Source organism: Eulemur rufifrons, chromosome 7 (genome assembly GCF_041146395.1).
Source record: "Eulemur rufifrons isolate Redbay chromosome 7, OSU_ERuf_1, whole genome shotgun sequence".
NCBI lineage: Eukaryota > Metazoa > Chordata > Mammalia > Primates > Lemuridae > Eulemur > Eulemur rufifrons.
Genome location: NC_090989.1, coordinates 73,132,102 through 73,159,751, shown reverse-complemented (window position 1 = coordinate 73,159,751; position 27,650 = coordinate 73,132,102). Strand labels below are relative to the sequence as shown.

The window sequence follows — 27,650 nt, the reverse complement described above, 5'->3', positions numbered from 1 at the left end:
TGGGAAATTGACAGCATCTGTTCAGTATTATTTAAGTTTGATAGAGATGCACTCCAGTACATTGAACCTGAATAATTTGGCTCATCATTTGCCCCTAACAATCTTTTTAGGAGCTTTTGTTTTCTATCTCTATATTTCAAATGAATAATCAATGCTAACTCTGATTTATGTGACCCATAGATGCTGGACTGGAGATTAGCAAGTGCACATTTCATCCTGGCTATGACGCTGATGCTGGGGAGCTCAGGAAAAGTGCTCTCAGAGGATGTAGCAACACAGGTAATGGGAACTAGTTTACAGGACAACATATACATGCACACATACATTCTTTCATGAACGTAAGTCATTTCTACTAGGGTCAGAAGCTACAGGTGCAGCTGAAAAATAGGAAAATGCACACAAAATCAAATAGAGAAATAACACAAAATCAAGAAAATAAGTATTTTTCTATTGTCTTATTTTTATTGCCATCATGACATTCAAGGTTGCAAACTTTAAATGTAGAGTAGTGATTATGATTTTTTCCCTCATGGTGGATAACAAGCAAGCCAGTTATCTAAATGTTAAAAGAAACTTACAGTAACAACAAAGATTTGTACTCCTTGAACAAAAAAGCATTTAAAGAAAAGTCATTATCATTTCAGCCATATTTTAGTTAAATCAGTTACATCAAGATGAAGTATTTTATGTAAATTTGAAGTTGTTGGCATGCCAAAATTCGAATAGTTTTGTCTGAAATTTTAATTACAGTATAAATGTTTTCTTGGTACTATGATTGAGGTAAAAAGGAAAAGAAATGTCAGGACATCACACAGAGAAAAATTAATTTGGCTTATTTGATCTTTCTAGAAACATATTATTTGTGCTTCTTAAATAACAAAGTGAGAGTGTGAAATGCACATTAAAAAAGGATAAGTTTTGTATGAATTGTATGCTTTTCTTTGAAGATTACGGATATTTCTGAAAACAAATAATACTCTAATTTGTATGTGTGTCAGTTGGAAGAATAAAAGCATACTTTTTAGAGGATGCTTTGAAAGAGCAAAAAGTCTTTGTCCATTGAAGGCTTGTCTCATGCTTGTTGCGATTTCTTTCTCGTGATTACAACATCCTTCTCTTCTCCACTTTCTATGTTGTCGGGCTTATACAGGGAAATGGCAAGTTGAGATTTCAGGAGTAGTTTGAGCTTTGCACTGTAAGTAATAAAGAACTATGAGAAGCATTAAAGTTTCTTTTCGTATGATAAAAGTAGTATTGGGGATAACTAACTTCATGGCAGTATTCTGGATGAAATAGTGAACAGGGAGATAGAAGGTATAGAAACAAGTTATAAGGTGATAGCGGGAGTACACTAAGTGGTGAAGAGAACTTGACTTAAGTCAATACTGATGGGAATCAAACATAGCAGGATCAGAAGAGGTTGTCCAGGAAGAACTGATCAGATTTAGCGCAGATCTGATTGGATAAGGAAACAGGAGGCTCAATTGCTTTGAGTTTGTGTGTCAATCTGTATGTATTTCAAAAGAGCTTTGCTTGAGTCAATGATGAAAGGGCTTGAAAAATGCTAGTCTTTCATTTCATTGGAGAAAATGGAAAGAATAGAAAGACAATGGAAGAAATAATCCAAGACGAAAAAGAGAAAGTGAAGAAAACTCAAAACCAAGACCAAGAGTCTGGCACATGAAAGAGTGTGATTAAACGGGGAGAGGGGGCCGGGCGCCGTGGCTCACGCCTGTAATCCTAGCACTCTGGGACATCGAGGTGGGAGGATCGCTCGAGGTCAGGAGTTCGAGACCAGCCTGAGCAAGAGCAAGACCCCATCTCTACTAAAAATAGAAAGAAATTACCTGGACAACTAAAAATATATAGAGAGAGAAAAAATTAGCCGGGCATGGTGGCACATGCCTGTAGTCCCAGCTACTCGGAAGGCTGAGGCAGAAGGATTGCTTGAGCCCAGGAGTTTGAGGTTGCTGTGAGCTAGGCTGACGCCATGGCACTCTAGCCTAGGCAACAGAGCAATATTCTGTCTCAAAAAATAAAAAAAATAAAATAAATAAATGAAGGGGGAGAAGGAAGAGAGCCCCAGGAGGTAAGAATTTTTCCCACAGGGGAATCTTCTCAAGGTTCTGAGAAAAAAAAGTAGTACCCTGGCGCTACAGAATGACTCAGGATTGTTAATAGGAGCATTTTAAAAATTCCGTTATTGGGCCTGGGAAAGGAAAAGATAGACTTCACAAACTGAACACCTATACTTTTATGGCTGGGATGAAGTACAAAGTAGCAATATGTGTAACAAACAAACAAGCAAGAAATTTTGCATGGGTCAATAAAGTTATTGGGAAAGCTCAGACACGTTGTAGACACTCAGTATTGGTTAATAAATCATATGGATGGAGATGGTAAGGCCCCTGGGCACAGAGACTGGATTTTGTTTATTTTGTATCCCTTAAGTTTTATGCAGAAGCTACATAGTGGATTCTTAATGGTTTGAATCAATAAAGAATGAATGAGTAGTTAAAAGGAAATAGCATGAGGTTTCATTTTTTCAGAATTCATTCAATAAATATTCATCAAAAATTAATTGAGCACTAACTCTGAGACAAATACAGGGACAGGCATTGAGTAGAGAAAATAAAAGACTAATTAGACAAAGTCATTGGCCTTAAGTTTCAATCTAATAAGAAATACAAATGTATTATAACCACTCTAATACAGTGTAAATATAATGAGTGCAATGATGAAAGAGGAATAGATAAGGCACTATGGGAATGATAAGGAAGGATGAAGTTGTTACTTGGAAAAGAATATGAAAAAAATGATTTGTTAATATGATAAATTTCAGAAGCAGCCCAGGAAGGTTTTTTTACTTTATGTGTTTGTTTAGTTTTGTTTTATTTTGTCTTGGATATACCCCACCTCTACGTGTTTCATTCCCTAAAGGTCAAGATTTCTCTCAGGAACATAACCCCAGGAGAAATCATTAATATGAAATATTAATGATTAGCATGTCAGCTAAAGTTAGCAAAAGCCAAATGCAGATGTTTTACATATTTAGATTTTCTTTGTCTGAATGAATGGAATCACCCTTCTTTACCCTATAGGCATTTGATTCTGCAGTCATAGATGTACAGTCACCACCTACAGTCAGGGAAGAGAAATCAGCCACTGATCTAGCAGCAAAACTCTTTCTTCTTGATGAACTGGTGTCCCTGGAGAATGATGTAATTGAGACAAAGAAAAAAAGGAGTTTCTCTGGTTTTGGGTCTCCCCTAGACAGACTCTCAGCTGGCTCTGTAGATCATAAAGGTAAACAGAGGTAAGTGAACTGTTGGAGAAGGAAAGTTTTTATTTTCTAATTCTTTCATTCTGAGTTCTGAAACAGAGAATTCCATACAAAAAATACAGTAAAAACCCTGTATATAAACAGCTTTGATAGTGTGTTAGCTAACTTGTGGGTTTAGTAGTATGATTTTGGAAATAACTGTTTAGGGAGAAAGATGACTGCTACAGTATAAATTAATATTTTTGTCATACGTTTCTTAAGGAAGATTTTGTTGTATGCAGACATAAAATAGTGAGGTCAGGAGGCATGTGTGCATTGAGGTAAATATTTTTTGATATTTTTATTTATGAATTTTTATATTCTAGCACCTCATTTCTTTGTGTACTCATCTTTACATCCTTTGCTCCGGTCTTACTTGGTTCCTGGAGTTCTAGGACTTGTCATTCTTGTTCACAGTTCCATGATTTTTCTATGCTCAGTGATTGCCAAGATACAGAATGCCATTTTCTAGAGGTCACCAGATTACCACTTTTATTTTGACTTTTGATATAAAGCTTTCCAAAATATGTGAATGAATCCTGAGTGGAGAGCTCACAGGACTTGGACTCAGAACACATGTGTTTAAGTCAAATTTCTGCTCATTTCTAGCCAGGTGACTTGTACATGTATATTATCCTGTCTTATTCTGAGCTTATTTATTCATAAAATGGGGATACTTACTTCTTTCCATAAAATCAAATAAGCTTTATAAGATGTTAATTATCATGACAGAATTAGAGTAGTCAATTTCCCTTTAATAATTGAGCAACTGTCAGTATTTTAAAGCAATCATTTCAAACTTAATTCATTTTCTCCTTCCTCAATATCTGTTTCTCATGTTGTATATCTCATATTAGCAATGGCACAAAAGCTCACCTAATTACATAGATAGGTATCTGGGAAATTTACTATTACAGATTCCTTTTGCTCACCCTGAACATTCCATATCTCACTAAATTCTCTAAATCCTATTTGTTTTATATGCAAAGTATTCCCAGAATATCCTCTCCCATTAAGACTTTTCTAATTCTGGACTAAATTATTATTTTTTTACATTTGTTCTTTCTCCAGTCTTTCCTCATCTCCACCTCCACCTCCATCGCCACGCTTTATCATCAAATTATCCTCTGCTCTGCTATCCAGATGATCATCTAAAATAAGAATCTGTGTGAAATGTTGCCCATTGCTTGTAATGTAAAAGTTAAACTCCTTAGCAAAGCCTACAAAGAATTTTATGGTCTAGCACCTCATTTCTTCTTGTACTCATCTTTACATCCTTTGCTCCAATCTTACTTGGTTCCTGGAGTTCTAGGACTTGTCATTCTTGTTCACAGTTCCATGATTTTTCTATGATCAATGATTGTCAGGATACAGAATGCCATTTACTAGACCTCTGTTCTGCAAGATTCTCAAAGTTACACTAGAAAATGAAACCATCACTTGGAGACTGCAATTTATCCTACTTGTACTTCAAAAACAATCTCATACTTATAATTTGAAATTCAGACCCTACTCTAATTAGAGAAATGCAAATTCTTTCCACTTCTGTTCTAGGTACTGTGTTAGAGTCTGGTAGGAAAGAGGAGGGAAATATAGTCTCTGTCCCTCAAAGAAACTACATGCTAATGAGAAACAGAAATGTTTACAATGAATTGCAATACAAGAAGAGATATACATTTAAAGAGCAATTTAAAAAGAAAACCATGAAAATCCAAGGCATAAGTGTTAGAGAAGAAAATATTGTGCCTCTAATGAATATTATTTCTTTGACTCTTGGATCTCATAGCATAGTCAACTAAATAATCTCAAAATCCATATATAAATACTATATGTAAGTATATATAAATTTATAATGGCACAAATACACTGTATGTATATCAAACATATACTGCATAAATATTATAAATATAATATAAATATATATGTATAAACTATTGAGGTTTTACCATAATAATTTCTCTAAAAATTATCATAATAAGGATCTATCTTAAGAGATACAAATCTATCCATCAAATATAGCCAGCTTGCTAGAAATAATGGGAAATTGGCAAGTATTTAATATACTGCTGAACAGATTTTTATATATAAAGGCTACAAATAAAATAAACATGTGAAAATCTAGACAATATTATTCCCATGCACACATCCTGAGGAAACTACTAGCTAAATTACTTCAGGCAAGCAAAATGATTGGTGACATATTACCATAACAATTGGTCATAAGCATTCATTACCTTTAGAACTAAAGTGAAATGATGGCAGCAGAGAGTGCCATGTGTTATAGTATATGGTCTGACGATACAGATACAGCACAACTATCAGACATTCAGAGACGATGGTGAGAGTGCATAAAATTTGGAATGAGCTTTTGATTGCTTCATGGCCATTAACTGGGAATAAAAGTGTATTAAAACAAATAGATGCTTGAAGACATGAAGAAGAGAGAAAAGAAAAGATTATAAACTAAGTTTAATGAATCCTGTACTAAAGAATAATAGGCATAACTGAAAAGAGAGGGACTCAAGCTTACTATATAAAAATATTAGCACAAAGATAACCATAAGAATAAAAACTAAAACCTCTCTATAAAAAAGAGAGCACAATAAAATAGAACACAGTGAAAATCTGTATATAATAGCCGCACATGTGAATGTAACTTTTAAAATGTGATAAAAAATCAAATATATTAATACATGCAAATGGATGTAACTTGCCTATTAAAATACCAGTGTTTTCAGATTGGCAGATAAAGAAAAATCCAAAGCTTTTCTGTATTTAAGAGATACAGTTAAAAATAATAACTGTTAGAATGGCTGACAGTAAAAAAATGGACAAATTACACCAAAGAAAAATATAAATTAAAAATGAAAAACAATACAACAACATATACCAAAGAGAAACTACAGAAAATGCTAGGAAATAAAAAGAAATACATTAATAAAAGGAGACTTAAATTCATATTTTAAAATCTAAGACAGATTATATATTCAAAATTTATAAAAGACCAGTACAACATAATCCATGAAATACAATTTATAAATCTATTTTTAATTTTGACCATAATAGAGAAAATATGATTTATTTTCAAGTGAATATGAAACATTCATAAAATTTACCATATATGTGGTGACAAACAAACCTCAAGAATTTCTAAAGAGAAGATGTATTACAAAAGTAATCACTAACTAAAATTGAATAAAACTAGAACTTAATAAAAAAAACAGAAAGAAAGACACTCTTACCTGGAAAATATAAAACATGTCATTGATTATTTGGTCAAAGAGGAATACAAAATAAAATTATACATATTATTGAAAAAATATTAACAAAAATATAATATTACGGGCAAACAAAGCAAATACTAGATTTAAAAAATACAAATAATACAAACACTATGCCAAAAGAAAGAATAGCAAAGTAAACCAAGATAAGCAGGAAAAAAAAAATCAGAAGGTGGAAATCAACAATGACAAAAGCTGAAATCAATAAGTTTGTAAAGCACAACACAAAATATAATAAATGAAAAACTACAAACAGAAATCAAATAAAATGTATAACAGAAGACCTCATTTGCAAAAGCATAAAGACAGGAAAATACCTAGGCATAAAGTTAACAAAGAATATTCAAAGAATATATGAGCTAAACTATAAAAATAATGCTAAAATACCAAAGGTAGATCTGAACAAATGGAGACACATAATAAATTCTTAAGTCAAAATGCTCAAAATCACAAAGATGTCAGCTCTCCTTAAATCAAATTATAAACAAGATGATTTTAAAGTTCATTTGAAACAATAAAAGCTAGCAGAGCCAGGAAAAGTCTGAGAAAAGTAGAAAGAAGAGCCCTACCAGATCTTATTTTTATACATGTAATCCAATATGTTTTATTTTTTTATTTCAAAATATTAATTAAGGAGGTACAATGTTTTAGTTACATTTATACCTTGAATAATGCTTAAGTCAGGGCTTTTAGTGTGTCAATCACCAGAATAGTGTTCGTTGTACTCATTAGGTCAGTTTTTATCCTACCCCCCCACTCTCACCTTTCTCCTTTCTTGATTTCTCATGTCCTTTACATTGCTTTGTGACTGTGTGTTTAGTTCCCAGTTACTAGTGAGAATATAGGGTGTTTAGTTTTCCATTCCTGAGATACTTCACTTAGGATAATGGTCTCCAGTTCCATCCAGATTGTTGCAAATGACATTATTTCCTTCCTTTTTATGATTGGGTAGTTTTCCATGGTATATATATACATTTTCTTTATTCACTCATCAATTGATGGGCACATAGGTTGATTCCACATCTTTGCAATTGTGAGTTGTGCTGCAATAAACATTCCAGTGTAGGTGTCTTTTTGATAAAGTGACGTCTTTTCCTTTGGGTAGATATCTAGCAGTACGATTGCTGAGTTGAATGGTAAGCCGACATGTATTTCTTTAAGGAGTCTCCATATTGCTTTCCATAGAGGTTGTATTAATTTGCAGTCCCACCACAGTGCATAAGCGTTCCTTTTTTCCTGCATCCATGTCAGCATCTATTGTTTTTGGACTTTTTAATAAAAGCCATTCTAACTGGGGTAAAGGGATATCTCATTGTGTTTTTAATTTGCATTTCCATGATGATTAGTGACGTTAAGTATTTTTTCATATGTTTATTTGGCCATTTGTCTATCTTCTTTTAAAAAAAACTTCTGTTCATGTCTTTTGCTCACTTTTTGATGAGAGTGTTTTATTGTTTTGGGGGGTTTTTTTGGTGATTTGTTTGAGTTCCTTGTAGATTCTGTTGCAGAAGAATGAAACAGAACCCCTACCTCTACTATAATACAAAAATTAAGTCAAGATTGATAAAAGACTTAAGTGTAAGGCATGAAACCATAAAAATTCTAGAAGGAAATGTACGAAAAATTCTTCTAGGAATTGGCCTAGGCAAAGAATTTATGACTGAGACTCCAAAGGCAAATACAGCTGCAACAAAAATAAATAAATGGGACTTAATTAAATTAAAAAGCTTCTACACAGCAAAGGAAATAATGCACAGAGTGAATAGGCAACCTACAGAATAGGAGAAAATGTTTGCAAACTATACATCTGACAGAGGTCTAATATCCAGATCTTTTTAAATAGTCTTTTCTTTATAATAGCATAGCCTATCAACAGACAGACAGATAGATCAGAACAGAAATTCAAGAAATAGACTCAATTATATTTGCAATTTTATTACATTTAAAAAACAGCATCTCATGTTAGTGAGTTAAAAGGATAGATTTGGAATAAGTGATGATGAGATATGAAAAAAAAATCGGTTAATTTTCAAACTATACATCATGATAAAGTCTAAATGGATTAGAGATTTAAGTGGAAAAAAAAAGTAGATGAGCCCATATTGTAATAGAAGAAAACATTGGTGAAATTCTATGTAGAGAGAGAATACATAAACTCTTCTAAATTCTGATGCAAAATCTGGAAAAGTTTAGGAAAAAATAAGGGAAAAATTTATTATGTGTTTTTAAAAAGTTTCCATGGCAAAAGATAAGAACAAAGCAAAGTAGAAAGACAAAGAATAAACTGGAAAAAAAATGTTTGCAACTTATATCAAAGACCAAGGGTTAATATCTTCAATATATAAAGAACTTTAAAAAATAAAGAAGAAAAGAACAAACCTATAGAGAATGGGGTAAAAACAATAGACAATTCATGGGAAAAAATGTAAATGTCTGTTACCAATGTGAAAAGATGCCAACCATTCTCATTATAAGAAAAAATATATTAAAACTTCACTAATACACTATTTCTCACCTGTTAGAATGACAAAACGTGCGTTTTTTAAAAAGCGAAATACTTAGTGAGGCTGTGAAGAAAAGGCATTCCATGTGTTGCTGATTGGAATACAAAATGGATCGCTTCCTATCGTTTTGGCTAAGACCAAGTGTGGAATACAGAATGAAATCCATATAGAGGTGAATATGGTAATATCCAGTATATTCTATACACAGGTATGATTATATCTCTGGCAAAAGAGTACCTACTATCTGAATGATTCTTAAATATTAGAAGAGATTGATGATTGGCCTGGAATTTTTCTAAAAAATGGTTTCTCTCCCTCCTTCACACAATCCTGAAAGTATCTTACAAACAATAACAATAATAATACTCTATATTTGAATTGAATTACTACTTAAAATTTTCACTACAGTTACTGCTTTAATTCTCTCATTAATATTATGAGGTCAGCCAAGCAAGGAATGCTATTGTGTCAGCCAGGGTTCTGACAGGAAATAAGTGCCACCTTTGAAATGGGAAAATTTAAGGAGGGTTTATTCAAAGGAAGACTATTTTCAAAAATCTGTGTATAGGTGGATCATAATGAGTGGAACAACAGCCCAGGGCCCTGGCCTGAAGAGATGATGAAGGGAGAGGTTTCTGAAAATCAGAGAGTTGTGGAGAACCAGATGCCTTGAGGAAAGCAGTAATTTTTGTTCAGGAGCATGACGCGCTGGAAGAGGTCTTCCAAGGAAGGAGCCAGGAGAAAATTATCCTGACCTCTCTCCAGTCTCTCTTCCCAAAGCTGCCTATTCTTTGACTGAAACCAAAGCCAGAGGGCACAGGAACTTTTATGGGATCCAAAAAGGTCAGCTTCCTAGGGATGAAAGTAGGATGAGAAAAGGCAGAGAGTAGACTGGAGAGCAGAGGGCAGATGTCTAGCACAATTCTGCATATTCTATAGATTCAGGTCAAGAAACACTTTATTAGAAAGCTTTATTATTATAACCTCTTAACTGAAAGAGAAAAACTCCATAGGACATAATCAGAAAAGCAATTTTACCCCTCACCCACAAGCATTCAAACCCACTCAGTGAGAGTTGTTGTTCCCCATCCCTTAGATAAACCTAATGGCAGGTACTAATGGCTCCACTGGTCACACTGAAATATTAAATAATAAGAACCCGTCTGGTCAAATTTATTAGAAAAATAACTATATTTCAGTAATTAAAATAACCATTCTTATGTCTTAGCCCAAACCATGAATATCATGAAAGCATCTCCTTTCCCTATCTTGGCCCCATTCATGGTGGAAAGCTGCAGTGGGAAGGGGGTTGTAGCCAGTTTATCTTCACACGCTACCCTGTGGCAGTGGGCTGCCTTCGTCTCCTTCAGAATTAAAGATGGAGATGCATGTAGAGAAGTAAAACCAAGTCTTACTTGACTGATACTATCATGACCTACATTTAGTACCCTCTGGCCCTGGTGAATGCCCCAAACTGACTCCTTATCATGGAACTATTTGGGGGTCTTCACATAATCCCCAGTGGGAACATTAATGTAGGCATCCTTGCCTCCAGCAATGCTCCTCTTCTGCAGATCAGTTATGCCCCTCACCCCCATCCTACTCTCTCATCTTCTCCACTGACACCACCATCAGCAGCCTGCTGAGTTTGCTTCACCCACCAGCCCTGACAGAAAACCCTGCAGGCAAGGTCCCTTTTATAATTAACCTAGGCCAACCCTATCCACATGCTCTGCCCAGAAAACCCACAGCGTTGACTCTGATTACTGAAAGTGAAGCTGTTCCTCATGCAGTCATCTCTTCACTCTGCTATCAAGTTAATTCTTATGGCTTCTCACCCTTTAGATCTCATAGACACTGTTCTATTTACTCTACCATGCTTCAGTGGGTATATTTTATACTTTATGAGTGGTTTTCTAGAAGCCCTTTCCCTTTATGAAGGAAAAACACAAATGCTGCTGTTTTTTAATAACTTGCTCCCAAGAAATCCTTCCTTCATGATCTATTCAACATCAATCCTTTTATTGGATTAAAGTTGGAAAAAATCATTTTCTAGCAACCTTCTTTGCCAATATTATACAAATCTAGCACCTCACTTTGGAATGCAAGAGGTAATACTTGCCACCTACTCTTTTTGTTATCCCTCAGTCTTTTTGGGCCACAGCCAAAAACTGAGATAGAAAGAATTCCATTTTAACATACTGATAAATTCATTTTTTTGTAAATCCCTATAACACCCTAAGAAGGAAGTATTATTATCCCCATTTTGTTAGTGTATTTTCAGATAGATAAAATGATTTACCTGAGATTAACTAGCTATAAATTATATGACAGGTTACCTCCAAGACCAATAAGCTACTTCCTATAAAGAAACTAAAGCTCTGTGTGAATAAGATGCTTGTCAAGGACCAGGAACAGTGAGGGTCACTTAGAATAGATGCATTAAATAAATACTTTTAGAATTTCCATACCAATGATATATGAGTTTCTATCCTAAGCTATACATAGTTTTGGGCTAAAGTTGAGAATAGCAGTATAAGGTTCAATTTGTCAGATAGGACTGCCCTTCCTGATGACAGCCCTAAGACAAAAATTCTAACATTTTATTTCCCTTTCTAATTCATTGTGAAGAAGTGCCACAGACCTAGGCCAACCTGGGCATCTCATGGTTTTTGCTGTTTCTTTCCAGCTCTTATTTGGTAGTTCAAAGGAGGTAGTTCAGAATGGGGTCCATTTCAGATGTGGGACACACAGAAAAGGGAGTCAGTGTGGTACCTCTTTTATATGCTTCCTTCTTCTTAGTTAAAAAGCTTGGCCACACAATGGGAAACGCCCTGGAACGTAATGATACTGGACCATTCTTGCCAATAACTGTTCTTTATTGCATGCCTCTTCTCACTGTTAGTGTGGAAAGCCTAGTAGGTCCTCTTGGTGCGGGTGGAGAAAGATTTCTGATGCAGAGATTAAGTTATAAAAGTAAAAAAGTTTATTTTATCCTTCTTAGAGGGGAGCGAGAGAGAGAGAAAGAGAGGGGAATGTTGGGGGAAGAGAGCAGGGAGATGGCGTGGCATCCCAAAGAAAGAGAAGGGGATGCCAGCAGGGAGACCAAGTGGCTCCCTGATTTTAAGGGGTACAAAGAGAAAAAAAATTGATGGCTGTCAGTTGATAACAAAAACGGCAGCAGGTAGATAACAAAAACTGCAAGGATATCAGTCTAAGAGTTGGTTTCCTGCCTTTCCTTGGAGAAGGGATTATCACAGGGCATGTGACTCTGTTGTCCAGTTACGTTGAGGCTGTAGCTTGTGCTTCTGCTGTTTACTGAGGAACTCTGTTAAGAGCAGATTCTCAAAAACCAATTTTGAAAGAGAGAGATTTACATCTCTCTTCCATCCCTTCAGCTCTTGTGCAAAACAGAACTCCTGCAGAGTACCTGTTAGTCAGAGAACTCATAGGATTGAACTTTACCTGTTCCTGGGGAAATTGTGAGATTAGGTCTTTTCCCTTACATTTGCAAGGCCGCCCCTTTCACTCACCCCAGCTCAAGGCCACAGAATGAGACAGTCCTTTTACAGTTTCTCCTTACTCTAACTTATATATGAAGTTTAAAAACTTTCTCTCAAAAGGGATTTTACTTAATTCCATGCATAGGCTTTGTAATGTTCCTTACCCACTTCACCCCCCCAAAAAGAAAATTCTACAAGACATGTTTGTATAAATCCATTTGCTGGATAGAAGTTTTAAAAGTTTCATTAGATCCTCAAGAAGATTCGGGAGCCAGACAAATGGATATCCCCTCTGCCTTATGCTAAAACTCTGCAGCCGTTTCCAAATTAAACATGCCCAGGTTACTTTACAGTCACTTAAACCTTATTATTTTATTCTAGTGCTCAGGGTTTCTTTCTGAATGCCTGTTCGTATGGCCCATTCCGTGAGATAATAAGTCAGAAGCTGACATTATTCCTAGTCAGCACTATCACCATAAATTTAATAGAACCTATTTAACATTGAATTACCATGTTTTAGATAGAATTTCAAAAATCAAAAGTATACTTTCTGACAAGTGAAGTAGCGCTTTCTTCCATCATACTAATTTTATCCCATTTATTAGGAGGAAACCACCTCTTTCCCCTCTCCATGTGAAAGAACTTCTGTTAGGGAAAGACTGGCCTTTTGTCCCAGCCTTTATTCACTCCTTCCCAGAGGAGGAATAGACACTTACCTGGTGGGTCTGTTTGGGAGGAGTAGTTAATATGTTCAGCTCATCCATCCCCTTCCTTCCTGTTTTTATTGGGTAACAATGACTAGTCATGTAAATCTGTCTAATCCGGGGAGAAAACAACAGGAAGCCCTTTGAAATGCAGATATAAAGCCATATTCTACATTCAACATGATGAATAATAAAAATGGCATTTTGACTACTATGCATTGATAACTCATATCTTATTTCTCTATTGTTTCTGAATGTGAACTTGGGGGAAAAGAAAGCATTATACATTGGTCCCTTAAAACCATATCATCACTCAGATTTAGTGTGGTCCTTCATCCTAACATTCTGGAATTTGAATTTTAAATTCTGATTGTTTTAAATTTAAACATGGTTCTGTGGATTTTATAGGGCCTTGCTGAGTCCTTCATTTTGGTCTGTCCTCACACATCAGTCCTTCCGAGCTTGTATATATTGATGTATCTGTCCTGCTACAGCCATTTCTTAATTTTAAATTGCAGTAACCAAGATTGCAAGATTCAGGGATAATCATTTGTTTTATTATTTTCATATACTTCCTTAATTTCTCCTATGTTTTCTAAGTTTTTCCTGGAACTCCCAAATTGGTATGATCTCTTCTCTCGTGGAATCTCAGAGTAGTTTGAATCTCATGGTAATAGATATCTATTGCTATGTTACAAATGACTAAAACTGAGCAGCTTAATACAACAATAACTATTTTTATTCTCACCCAGTTTCAGTGCATCAGAAATCCAGAAAAAGCTTGATTGGGTTCCTCCCATTCGAGGTCTCTTCCAAGGTTATAATGAAGATGTTGGCCAGAAAGTCAGTCATCTGAAGGTTATACTGAGGCTGGAGTACGAACTTCCAAAATGGCCCACTCACTTGGCTGAAGTCAGGAAGTCTCAGTTCCCCACTGGCTCTTGGCAGGTGGCCTCAGTTCTTTGCCATGTAACCTCTCTACAGGGCTGTTAGAGGATACTTAGGAAATGGCAGCTGGCTTCTCCCAGAGTGAGTGATCCAACAAAACAATGCAAAAGCTGCAACAGCTTTCAGTACTTCAAATAGTGTCATTTCCACAATACCTTATTGGTTACAGAAATCAGCCATATTCAGTGTGGAAGGAGACTACATAATAGTAGGATTATTGGGGGCCATCCTGGAGTCTGGTTACTGCACTCATATAATATAAGCTTTATACTACAATAATTTATTTCCCTGTGTAACAAATCTAAATTACCAAACTATTTAAAAGAACATCCTTTGTTAGCTATTACTTCCTATACTCTCCCTTTTTGGATAGTACTCTGGACTGGTGGAGCTATATGACTTCCTGATGAGGCCTAGCATTTTATTGTCCCTTTAAGATGTAGCAGCAAAACTGACTATCGTTTTTAAGGAACATTCTCTATACTCTGATTCCAAGTTTCTTTCTTTAGAACTCAAAACCATAAACCAGATCAGTAAAAGTTGTTGTATTCTAACAACTGGGGGGAAAAAGTTTTTAAGGTACACATGAAATACCTATTAAGTATAATGAAACAACATTTACACATGAAATTAATGGAGTGCTCACTCACAAAATAAGCCTTCCAAATTTTAAAGCCATGGTTATCCTACTGAACATGTTCTCCAACCATGATGTGTTTAAATAACTAACAAAAGGATAGCCAAAAAAGAGGGTGCAATTCTCAACTTATATAATGAGAATAGCTTTATCTGAATATCAAAACTGTATGTGGAGATAACAAGAAAAGAAAATTGTGGGACAACCTCATAAATCACTATAGATGCAAAATTCCTACAAAACTATCAAAATAAATCCAGTAATGTATTAAAAAGATGATACAGCATTATCATGTTGGGTATATCACGAAAATACCATATAAAGTTGATTTACTTTAGAAAATCAATTAGTGGAATTAACAAGTTGAAGACATAAATCACATTATCCGTATAGATGCAGAAATAGCAATCAATAAAGTTAAACATCTCTTCATGATTGAAATCACCAGTAAATTAACAGCAGAAGTAAAATTTTTTTAATAAAGTATGGGACACTATAAAAATCACCTACAACACATATTCTTAAGTGATACCACTTACAACAATAATAAATCCAACAAACTATAAAACATCTTTATGGAGACAATTATAAAAATTTTATTTGAAGATATTAAAAACAACCTAAATAAATGATTTTTGATAATAAGACTCAGTATTATAAAGATTTCAATTCTCTTGTAAGTGACTTACACCTTAGATTCAATATGATTCCAGTCAAAACTGCAATAGGGACAGGGGGAAGTGGCCAAATAGAAACCTCCTGCAATCATCCCTCCACATGAACACTTAGTTCAGCAACTATCCACATAAGCAAGCACCTTCAGAAAAACCAAATATCAGGTGAGTGATCATACTACCAGGTTTTAGCATTATATCAAGGAAAGAGGCACTGAAGAGGAGAGAAAAGACAGTCTTGCATTGCCTACATCACCCCTCCCCCATCCCCCAGCAGTGCCATGACAGCATGTCACATGGAGAGAGAATCTGTGTGCCTGGGGCAGGGAGAGTGCAGTGACTGTGGGGCTTTGCATTGAAACTCAGTGCCACCCTAGTACAGGGGAACACAGCACAGGGGCAGAATTCTGCTGGTGCCCACAGAGGGAGCATTTTGAGCAGACTGGCCAGAGAGAAATCCTCAAACCTGAAACCTTACTTCCAGCTAGCCATCAGCTGACAAAAAGTAGCTGGGGCCTGGATAAAATTGGTATGGAGGTCAGGCCACAAAGGCTGCAGTCCTTGGACAATTCCTGGAGCTGTACTGGTTCAGAGCCAGTGGACTTGAGATGCACATGACCCAGTTAGACACCAGCAGCTGTGCCCAAGCCAGTGCTTGTGTCACTCCTCCCCCAACTATAAATAGCATGGCTCAGGGACAGTCTTCTTCCACTCAGGGAAAGAAAGCTCAGTGGATTCTATTTTACAACTTGGTACTAGCTCAGCCACAGTAAAATAAAGTACCAAGCAGACTTCTGAGTGCCCTGAGTACATGGCTTAGTTCTTGGATGCCATTTCTGGACACCCCAGGCCAGAAGGAAACATGCTACCTTTGAAGCGAAGGACCCAATCCTGGCAGGAATCACCACCTGCTGACTAAAGAGCCCCTGGGCTTTGAATAAATATCAGAGGTAGCCAGGCAAAAGTCACCACGGTGTTTGGGCGAGACTAGGCTGGCTTCAGGTATGATCTGGCACTGGTGGCCACGAGGGAGTGCCCATGTCACTCCTCCCCCAACTCCAGCAGTCCACCACAAAGAATGAGAGAAGAAAGTGAGAGACTTTGTCTGGTAATCCAGAAAATTCTCCCATATCTTACCCAAGTCCACCAAAGCAGTACTCAAGAAGTCTGCAATAGTCACAGTACTACTGGCTTGGGGAAACCCTAGTGCTGATATGGCTGCAGTGACCAAAGACTTAGACCGCAACACTCAATTCTCTTTGAATATCTGGAAATCCTTCTGAAGAAGGACAGGTTCAAACAAGCCCAGACTGTGAATATTAAACAAAATACCTAATTCTTCAATGCTCAGACATCAACAAACATTAAGAACATCCAGGAAGACATGACCTCACAAAATGAACTAAATAAGGTACCAGTAACCAATCCTGGCATGACGGAGCTAGGTGACTTTTCAGATAAATAATTCAAAACAGCTGTCCTGAAGAAGCTCAGTGAATTTCAAGACAACACAAAGAAGGAATTCAGAAGCCTATCAGAAAAATTTAACAAAGAGTTTGAAATAATAAAAAAAAGTCCAGCAGAAATTCCAGAGCTTAAGAATTCAATTGACAAACTGAGAAATACATCAGAATCTCTCAACAGCAGAATTGACCAAGCAAAAAAAAGAATCAGTGAGCTCAAAGACAGGCTATTTGAGAATACACAGTCAGAAGAGACAAAAGAAAAAATAAGAATGAAGCATGCCTATAAGATCTAGAAAATAGCCTCAAAAAAGGAAATCTACAAATTATTGGCCTTAAAGAGAAGATAGGGAGAGAGATTGGGGTAGAAAGTTTATGAAAAGAAATAATAACAGAGATCTTTCTAAACCTAGAGAAAGCTATCAATATTCAGGTACAGGAAGGTCAAGAACACCAAGCAGATTTAACCCAAACAAGACTACCTCAAGGTATTTCAAACTCAAGCTCCAAAGATCATGGATAAAGAAAAGGTTCTAAGAGAAGGAAGAAACAATTAAAAAATAACATATAAAGAAGCTCTAATATGTCTGGCAGCGGATTTCTCAGTGGAAACCTTTACAACTCAACAGAGAGTGGCATTACATACACAAATTGCTGAAGGAAAAAACTTTAACCCTAGAATATTATATCCTGCAAAAAGATCCTTCAAACATGAAGGAAAAATAAAGACTTTTCCAGACAAACAAAAGCTGAGGGATTTCATCAACACTAGACAGACCTGCACTCCGATGTTTATTGCAGCACTATTCACACTAGCCAAGATATAGAATCAACCTAAGTGTCCATCAGTGGAAAAATGGATAAAAAATTGTAGTACATATACACAGTGGAATATTAGTTATAAAAAAAGAATGAAATCCTGCCATTTGCAACAACATGGATGGAATTGGAGAACATTATATGTTAAGTGAAAATAAGCCAAGCACAGAAAGACAACTCTCACATGTTCTCAATCATATGTGGGAGCTCAACATTAAAAACAATTGATTTCATAGACACAGAGAGTAGAATGATGGTTACCAGAGGCTGGCAAGGGTAGCAGGGAGGGGGAGATTAAGTGGAGATGGTCAATGGGTACAAAAATATAGTTAGATAGTCAGACAAAATGAACAATATTTGATAGCACAACAAAGTGACCATAATCAACAATAAGTTAGGGCATACTTTAAAATAACTAGAAGAATGGAATTGGTATGTTCCTAGTACAAAGAAATGCTAAATGCCTGAAGTGATGGATACCCAAATTCTTGATTTGATTAATTCACATTGTATGCCTGTATCAAAACATCACATGTACCTTAAAAAGATATAAAACTATTATGTACCCATAATAATTAAAAATAATACATATATTAGAAAAAATGTGTAATAAGATTTTCCATGGAACTTGACTAGCTGAATCTAAAATTATTAATAATTAAATATGCATTTTTAAAAAAGAAACATGATCTTTCCTTACCCCAGAATAAAAATCAATTTCAAAGTATGAAAAATTTAAATATGAGTAGCAAAACTACAAAAAATATTTTAAGGTAACATGGAAGAATATCTTCATAATATTTGGGTAAAGATAATTTATTAAATGAGATGCAAAAATATTGATAAATTCTAAAACAATATCAAAGACTTCTGTAAAAAAAATAAAGATGGAAGAAGTTATTTGAATATATGTATGTATATATATAACTGACAAAGTCCAGAATATTCAAAGCCCTCCTACCAATCAATATTTAAAAGAAAAGCAAACCAATAGAAAAATAGGCAACAGATTTAAAGAGGCACTTCCAAAAGAAGAAATTCAAGTGGACAATAAAATGAAAAGGTGAGCAACTGCTTTAGTATTTAGGGAAAATAAATTAAAACCACAATGAGATATGATTACTATGTATTAGTCTGACAAAATTAAAAGTCCCACAATACAAGGATTGGCATAGATTTGAAATAATAGGAACTGTCATACATTGCTCTTGGGTATATAAATTTGTACAACAACTTTGGAAAACAGTATGAAACTATGTAATAAAATTAAATATAGGCATAGCTAGCAGTTCTACTTTTGAAAATATGGTGTAGAGAAATGAAATGAGTACCAAAGGCATGTGTAAGAATATTTTCAGCTGAATAGGACATAACAACAACAAAAAGGAAATACCTCAAATTTCCATCCACAGTAGAATGGATAAACAAATTTTGTGTATTCATACAGTGAAATATTACACGGCCGTGAAAAAGGAATTACAGTTCCATATGTCAACATGGACAAATCTCAAAACATATAATATTTGCTGAAAGAATTAGAGAAAAATTCACATATGATATCTTTTATTTTTTCCAGTTTTATTGAGGTTGAATCACAAATAAAAATTGTACATATTAAGTGTACACAACATGAAGTTTTAATATATGTAAACATTGTGAAATGATTACCAAAATCATATATCCATCACCTCACAATTACCTTTTATTGTGGTAAAAACAATTGAGATCTGCTCTCTGAGAGCAGTTCAAGTATACATTATTAACATGATGAATCATATTAATAAGAATGTTAATATTAATATTATTATTAACTATAGTCACCAAGGTATATATTAAGTATCCAGTACATAATTCTAAGTAAAATTCTAGAAGTGTCTAAACTAAACAACAGATTTTTAAGGAATATAAACATAGATTATAAGATAATAAGAAACATCAAGGGAAGAATTAGAACAAAATTTAGTCTACAGATTATCTCTGGGACTGAGCCATGGGAGGGATGCAGTTTTGGAGGGGGAACACTGGGATACTTAAAGTGCTGGTGATACTCTATTTCTTATGCTGGTTCTGGGAATAGGGATGTTCATTTCTGTTTTCTTTAAATTGAGCATAGATAAATTTATAGACTTTTCATATGTGTAAAGTGATTTTCAATAAAAAGTTTAAATACAATTTTTCTAACTGCTTTTTTAGAATGTAAAATACCTTTAGAAGTGGACTTATCCAAGAATATAAATGTTAAAGAAAATCCTATTTTACACAGAAGTCTATATTTTAGTGTAAAGATTAAAGTTCTGTTCAAAACGAACAATCCAATCATTCTATTTATTTAGTTTGATAGACATTCTATGTGTTTAAACTACTTACAGAAAATTTTAGAATGATAAAGGTGGATTATTTTAAATGCATATATGATACAAGCGGTGTCATACCATTATTTTGTCACAAGAGGGACTAGATAGTCAGAAAGTACTGCTTTGCCTTTTGGTCTTAAGAATAATTCTCTACCTAACGTTTATTTTGTACACACTACATTCAGTGTATGTGTTATAGAGTGTAGTACTAGTATATACATTCATATCAGTAAAAATGTTAAAATAGCTACTAGCTTGCCATTTTACTTCTGAATGGATATAGATTGCATAGAAATTATTTAATTTACTGAACTATTATGTTTTCTTATTTATGTGCTTTGTGAAAATAATTGTTTTCATTTTGTATTAGTGCTAAAAATTTAAAACACTAAATGCATTTTATTTGTATTTGTTTTATTTATTTTTATTTGATTTCTAAATACCTGTGAGCATTTACAACCAGTTCCAATTTTGATAGAATGAATCAAAGTAATTATGGATCTATTGCTGGAATAACATGCACAATCTAAGTCTCTATCAACTTGACCAGCAGTTTTCATTCAAAGTCTGCTCTGAGCAACCTAAAGTGTTTCTGGAAGTTCTTCGAGGAGCCACTATATATGGAGAGATGGGGGTACTGCGACAATTCTTCACTTAACTTTTTAGATATTGCTCTCTTTCATAAAGCTTTTATTTGTGGAAATATTAATAGTAAGCTACAAATAGTTTGAAAACCACTGGACTAGACTGGTAGGAAACAATAGTATCAGTTAAAATGTGTAAAATGTTTTCACGTGTGCTGCCTCATTAGCTCTTTTCAATGTAAAATGTGAACTCTGAGAGGTAATATATGTCTTATTCAGCACTGTATCCCCAGTGCAGAGAACGAATACATATGCTTATCACAAAACAATCAAATATTAATCGACAAATAAGTATGTTAAATGAATAAACAGCTCCAAAAGATAGGCACAGCAAGTATCCTCTGAATTCTATCAAAAGGGAAAGAGTAGCTTATAATAACAGACTTTCAGAGGGCTACACTATAAGAAAGTAAAAGAATCAAGAAGAACCCAAGTCCTCCATCTCCTGGTTCCTAATACTTTTTGGATCAAATCTAGGGGAAAGAAGGAAAGGAGAAAATGGGGAAGGAGGGAAGGAAGGAAGTAAGGCAGGGAGGGAGGGAGGGAGGGAAGTTTGCTTTCCACTATTACAGCTGCCTCTCATTTGCCTGAGCAGGGAAAGATCAACTGTGGTAAAGCAAGAAAGAAAAATGCTATTTTCATTTATTTTACATTCATCTTTGAAAAAATAAATTGATAGTAGGGACCAATAAATTTTCTGTTTTAATCATACTTCTCTTTAAAAGAAGTAAAAGGATTATTTTTTCCTGACAACATTTATTCTTAAAGAAGCTTTAAGAGATCAGTACACATGTCATATGATTCCTTTTCCCAGCTGCTATTTCCTTCCCCTTCTCACAAGTTCTTTAAATACCTGAATGGGGTTGGTTTTTCACTTCCTCTCATTCAAGTTGTTAGCAGAATTTAGTGCCTTACAATTGTATGACTGAGGTCTCCATTTGCTTCCAGAACTCCTAGAGGCCATAGCATTCCTTGATACATGACCCTTTCTTTCCTCCATTTTCAAAGCCAGCAATGGTGGTGAAGTCCTCAGATTGCTGTTCTTGTCTGACTCTTCTTCAGTCATCATCTACTTTTGCAGACTCCGATGACTAGATTTGTCCCACCAAGATAATCCAGTATAGTCTTTCTAGTTCAAGATCCTTAACCTTATTTCTATCTGCAAAATTGTTTTTGCTATGTAAAGTGACATACTTATGAATTCTGGGGATTATGAAGTAGACATCTTTGGAAAGCCATTATTCTGACTACCACAATGAGAATAACCACTTAAAGTTAAAGCCTATAAATTTACTTATGTAATGTTATAAATATAATTAAAAATGTAAAGGATACAATTTTTCTTTTCTTTCAATAGCCATTATTTATAATTACATCAAACCATGACTGATATACATAGTTTCTTATGACTCTTGACCATGAATTTTATGCTAATTTCCAAATAGCATGTTTATAAATAGTATGTTTCCCAATTGGTTATCAAGTTGAAAAATACATAGCCAATTTGTTATCAAGAAATCTAGAAGTACAAACAATAGATACCACTTACAAGGATATGTATTCCAGAAATCTAAAGAAGGGAGGTAGGGGTGTGGGTAGGGTAAGGATAAGCATTAAATATTTTTTTCCTAGATTTTCCCACCTAAGTAACTGATCAAATTGTGGTCTAGGAGATAAAGTCTTGTAAAGATCACACATAAAGTCAATGCAGATAACAAAACCAAGAGCCAACCTAGAAAGGAAGATAGATGTGAATCAACAGAAAAGAAAGTTGAATAAGGTTAGAAATATAACATGGCCCTATTCCTATAATATCACTTGAGGAGAAGCACCATGTCAGGTTCCATGTCTCTTTTATCATTCTTGTATATACTCTACTAGGCACAGCACCTGGCATATAGAAGGCACTAAGTAAATACTGATTGTCTTCAAGTTATTTTAATTAGAATTAATCAATGTTTATAGATTTTTATGTGCAAATTACAGCAATGAAAATCTCTCATGTTTCCATTGTTCTCCATACTTTTCAGAGCCTTTTAATACATTATTTACTTAATAGTAATATCAGGAATACTAATAAGGCCTGGTAGCTAAGGTAAAAACTTGGCATCAGTAAAAACAAAAGATTTTTCCTCTAGTATTTGCATTAAATCATTTTCAGTCTGTGAGTAGTCAGTTATAGGTTTTTGAAGTCAAAGACTATTTCTAATTCATCTCTCCCAAGGCAGACACAAAAAGAACTTTAGGCATAGTTAAGTACACGGTAAATTATAATAAGAAAACAATCATTCTGTGAAGGAGTAAATTTAAAAAAAAAACAAAAATAATTGAATGACAGGCCAGGTGCGGTGGCTCAGGCCTGTAATCCTAGCACTCTGGGACATCGAGGTGGGAGGATCGCTTGAGGTCAGGAGTTCGAGACCAGCCTGAGCAAGAGCGAGACCTCGTCTCTACTAAAAATAGAAAGAAATTATCTGGCCAACTAAAAATAAAAATGGAAAAAATTAACCGGGCATGGTGGCGCATGCCTGTAGCTACTCGAGAGGCTGAGACAGTAGGATTGCTTAAGCCCAGGAGTTTGAGGTTGCTGTGAGCTAGGCTGACGCCATGGCACTCACTCTAGCCCAGGCAACAGAGCGAGACTCTGTCTCAAAAAAAAAAAAAAAAACAAAACAATTGAATGACAATAGGAAAAACCTCAAAGATATTGTGATTTTCATTCATTTTTAGTGTTTAAATTATGTAGTATGGATTAACAATATAATGCAAGTAATTAGAAAAGAACTAAAGAAGCTATTGAAAATGTTCTGAAACAAATTGATTTTTAACTCTTTAAGCTCCTGAAAATTAAACTGTCTTGTAAGGGACTAAGTCCCACACCACTGAGATTTTCAAGCAATGAACTGTATGTATCTTTACTGGTCAAAAAATGGAAGTAGAAATCCTTGCATTTGGTGGAAGAATAACCTTTAAGATTCTTTCTCATTCCAAAAATGTTATGACTGCTGGTACTGTTCTGGTTTTTTTTTTTTTTTTTCCCTATCTTATCAGTAATTATATATATTTTTTTAATTTCAGCTCATTATGGGGGTACAAAAGTTCAGGTTATATATATATTGCCCATGCCCCCCCATCCCCCTGAGTCTGAGCTTCAAGTGTGTCCATTCCCTAGACAGTGCACATGGCACTCATCATGTAGGTATGCACCCATCCCCTCCCCCCATCCCCCCCAGTCAGAACTTCAAGCTTGTCTATTCCCCAGACAGTGTGCATCACACTCATCAAGTAGGTATGCACCCATCCCTTCCCCCCAGCCCCCACCTCTGTCTGATACCCAATTGATGTTATTCCCAAATGTGTACTCAGGGAAACCAGTTTGCTGGTGAGTACATGTGGTGCTTATTTTTCCATTCTTGGGATACTTCACTTAATAGAATGGGTTCCAACTCTCTCCAGGAGAACCAAAGAGATGCCATATCGCCATTATTTCTAATAGCTGAGTAATATTCCCTGGTATACATATACCACATTTTGCTAATCCATTCTTGAATGATGGACATTTGGGTTGTCTCCACATCTTTGCAATTATGAATTGTGCTGCTATAAACATTCGGGTGCAGGTATCTTTTTTATAGAATGACTTTTGTTCTTCTGGGTAGATGCCCAACTACCCAGTGTAACCCCTGTGGAAAGCAATGTGGAGATACCTTAAACAGATTCAAGTAGACCTACCATTCGATCCAGCAATCCCATTATTGGGCATCTACCCTGTTCTGTTTTTTTGATCCACTAGCTTGCATTTGTAGTCTGTACATGTTTAATATTGTCATAATATGCCCTCTTTTCTGTCCTCTTTTCTGCGCGTGTAAGTCAACAAAAAACCTAGCATATCTATAAGCCAGTTACTTTTAGCTTTGAGATAAGTAACTTACTTACATAGGCATCTTAGCTTCTCCTGCCTGTCTCTTTCTTCATTAAGAAGACACACTTCTCTTAACTCCAATGTCAATGAAAGTTACACACTCAAAGTTCTGGGACCTGTCCTGTTAGTGCTTTGGTTTGACAGAACTAAGTGATAATGATAACAAATCAAATAAAAATATTTCTAAAATGTTTTTTATTTTTAAAGGGGTAATTTGTAGAAAATATAATCTGGAAGGTATATTATGCCTCTGGTAGCTCTCTGTGGAAATTTTAAACTTCATTTTAATAATGAAGGTGTTTAATTGTTTTTGAACAATATTCAGCATAGAGAATGTATAAGCAGACATGGACCATCACATACAAAGCTTCTCAAGGTGAAGTCTAAGTGAAGACATGGGAGGCACGCTTACTCTGCGTTCAGTTTTAGCATCAGTACTCTCTCCTCTCCCAACATCATCCTTCCTCGGAAGAACCCCTTTCTGAAGCAGATGTCGGGGGAAAAAAACCCTGATTTAGTCTACTCTTCCTCAATAATAGAAAAACAAAATCTGAAGCAGGGAAGCAATTTTCCCTAACTAAAGCACTTAGCTAACAGATTAGTATGCTGACAAGACCTGGCTTTTCATGTGGTCTATTTGAATTTAGTTAAGATAACTTCTTTAAGCCTCAGTTTCCTCAATGTAAATTGGAGGTAGTAATACCTAACCTACTTCTACATATGCTGAAAATATTAGATACTGTCTGGCACATAGCAGGTGCTGGTGAACGGTAACCATCATCTTTATTCCAACTCTCAAAGAAAGCATGAAATAAAAGAACAAAAGTAATGATTGATAACTTGGACTTTAGCTAACAAATGTCCTCCTTGGTTTGTTTCAGAAAAGTAGTGGACCATCCAAAAAAGCGATTTGGTATCCCCATGGATCGGATTGGTAGAAACCGGCTTTCAAACTCAAGAGGCTAATTGATTCCAATTGTGAGTACAATTTAAATAAGTAAGAATCTGTGCAGGCCTTTGATTAACATTTTACCAAGGACTAATCAATCCAAATCCCCCTTTTAATTTCTTATCTTATAAATCCACAATTTCAAATTTTCTATACTCAATTAGTATAGTATAGTAATATTGAATAATTTAAACATTTAAAAAGCAAAAGAGTATCCAAGATCTTCTTTGTCCCCCACAAAATTAGTGATTTAGCTATTTTTACAGAGTCCTGTTTAATTATTGAGTATTAATATGCAAACAAGGGTTCAGATTGTAATTAACATATTAAATCACCTTCCTAAATATACATTACTGTATAGCAATACCTGTGCTATGAAGAAGACACATTTCTGTGATACATATCATTTTGTTGCCAATAAATACATTAGCATGATAACATGGAACATACAGGAGAGAATGATGTAGCAGTTATTAAAGTATTAGCCATGAAATCAAAACACCTTATCCAAATCCTGGTTCTGTCACTCATTCGTTATCTTATCTCTGTCAAGATACCTTATTTTTCTACATTATGTATATATTGTTAATAACATAGTAATAGTATGAAGATTAAATTAGATGTTTGTGGTAGTCCAAGAATATATTGGACACACAATAAATGCAAGGAGTAACAGTTTATACTACAGTTCTGAAATTTACTCTGTGCTGGGTCCTACACTTAGTGGTTTACATGCATTGCTTCATTTAATCACTTTGTTTCATAAAGTAGTACTATTACTATCTCCAGTAGCTTGAGAATTAGTATGGTGTAAGGGGTAATGGTGCCAGCTAGGGAGATTAGCCTTCATGGGTTCAAATACCAAGCCATCTATTGCTAGCTGTGTGAACTTGCTTAAATTCTGAAACCCTCCTCCATAAAATTAGAATAGTAATTTTTATCACATAGCATTGTCCTGAGGACTACGTGAATAGATACATATTAAACACTTAAAATAGTACTTGGCATATATTAAGTACTTAATAATCATTAGTAATTATTATTACACAAATAAGTGGAAAGCTTAGAAATATCAACTTACAATGCCACATCGAGTATAAGTGATGCAAATAGAATTAAAATCCAGAAGGCTTAAATCCTGAGTTTATATGCTAGACACCATGTTTAGTCATGCATATTATATCTTTTAAACATTAAATAAATGTTTCTTGAATGTGAAATCTAGGTAATATATTTTCTCCCAATAAGGCTTATAGAAAGTGCATCCTCCCTCCCAAACAAATAAGACAACCTGGAATTGCTGTAACAATTTCAGGCTAGAGAAGAGGGAATTCTCCTTTCTTCTTCTCTCAAGATGATCTTCAGACTAATGATACAGAGACCCTCTAAACATCACATTAGCCCTGATCTCTTAATTTAAATCACCCAATTTTATTCCTCATTCTCAAATGCTCTAAAGCCACAATGAGTAGTCAATATTTTACCTCTACTCTCATTCTTAGAATAACTTAAATAAAAGAAATTTTTCTCTCATGGAGTTGTTTTTTAACAATGTTCTCAAGTTACTGAATGCCTATCAACACAAGAGGACTTATTGAATACTTCCAAGAACACTGCCTTTTGCAGCACCATCTTCAAAACTCAGATTGAGCTTTATTTTTTCATATCTAGAGATATACAAAGTATCGTCACACTTTAGGGTTGTTAAAATCTGCCACATTATATCTAAGTAGGAAATAGCTAATTGCTACTAAAAACCAAGTAACTCTTTAAATCAGGGTCATGATACTCCAGTTTCTTGATGTATTGAGAACACTATGACACTGAGATTAAAATAATTAACCTTAACTGGTTTACACATATACCTTTGCCACCCTTGATTATCACCCATTTTAACATTTCTGAATTCAACTAAAACAGTGTTAT

At 34.9% G+C, this 27,650-nt stretch overlaps 1 protein-coding gene across 1 annotated transcript; it reads left to right on the top strand.

Annotated features, from left to right (window-relative positions):
• Positions 1-180: 180 nt before the first annotated feature.
• On the top strand, positions 181-25,741 carry OSTN (osteocrin). Its single transcript, XM_069472780.1, has 3 exons — positions 181-279; positions 3,102-3,316; positions 25,657-25,741. The coding sequence occupies exons 1-3, from the start codon at positions 181-183 to the stop codon at positions 25,739-25,741; spliced, it is 399 nt and encodes a 132-aa protein (XP_069328881.1).
• Positions 25,742-27,650: the final 1,909 nt, after the last annotated feature.

What these genes read in the sequence shown, in the direction of transcription:
- OSTN (XM_069472780.1), top strand. Translation starts at nt 181, where the DNA reads ATGCTGGACTGGAGATTAGCAAGTGCACATTTCATCCTGGCTATGACG. An exon ending in CAGAGGATGTAGCAACACAG is followed by an intron (nt 280 to 3,101) that starts GTAATGGGAACT and finishes TTTACCCTATAG; the next exon opens with GCATTTGATTCTGCAGTCAT. An exon ending in GATCATAAAGGTAAACAGAG is followed by an intron (nt 3,317 to 25,656) that starts GTAAGTGAACTG and finishes GGTTTGTTTCAG; the next exon opens with AAAAGTAGTGGACCATCCAA.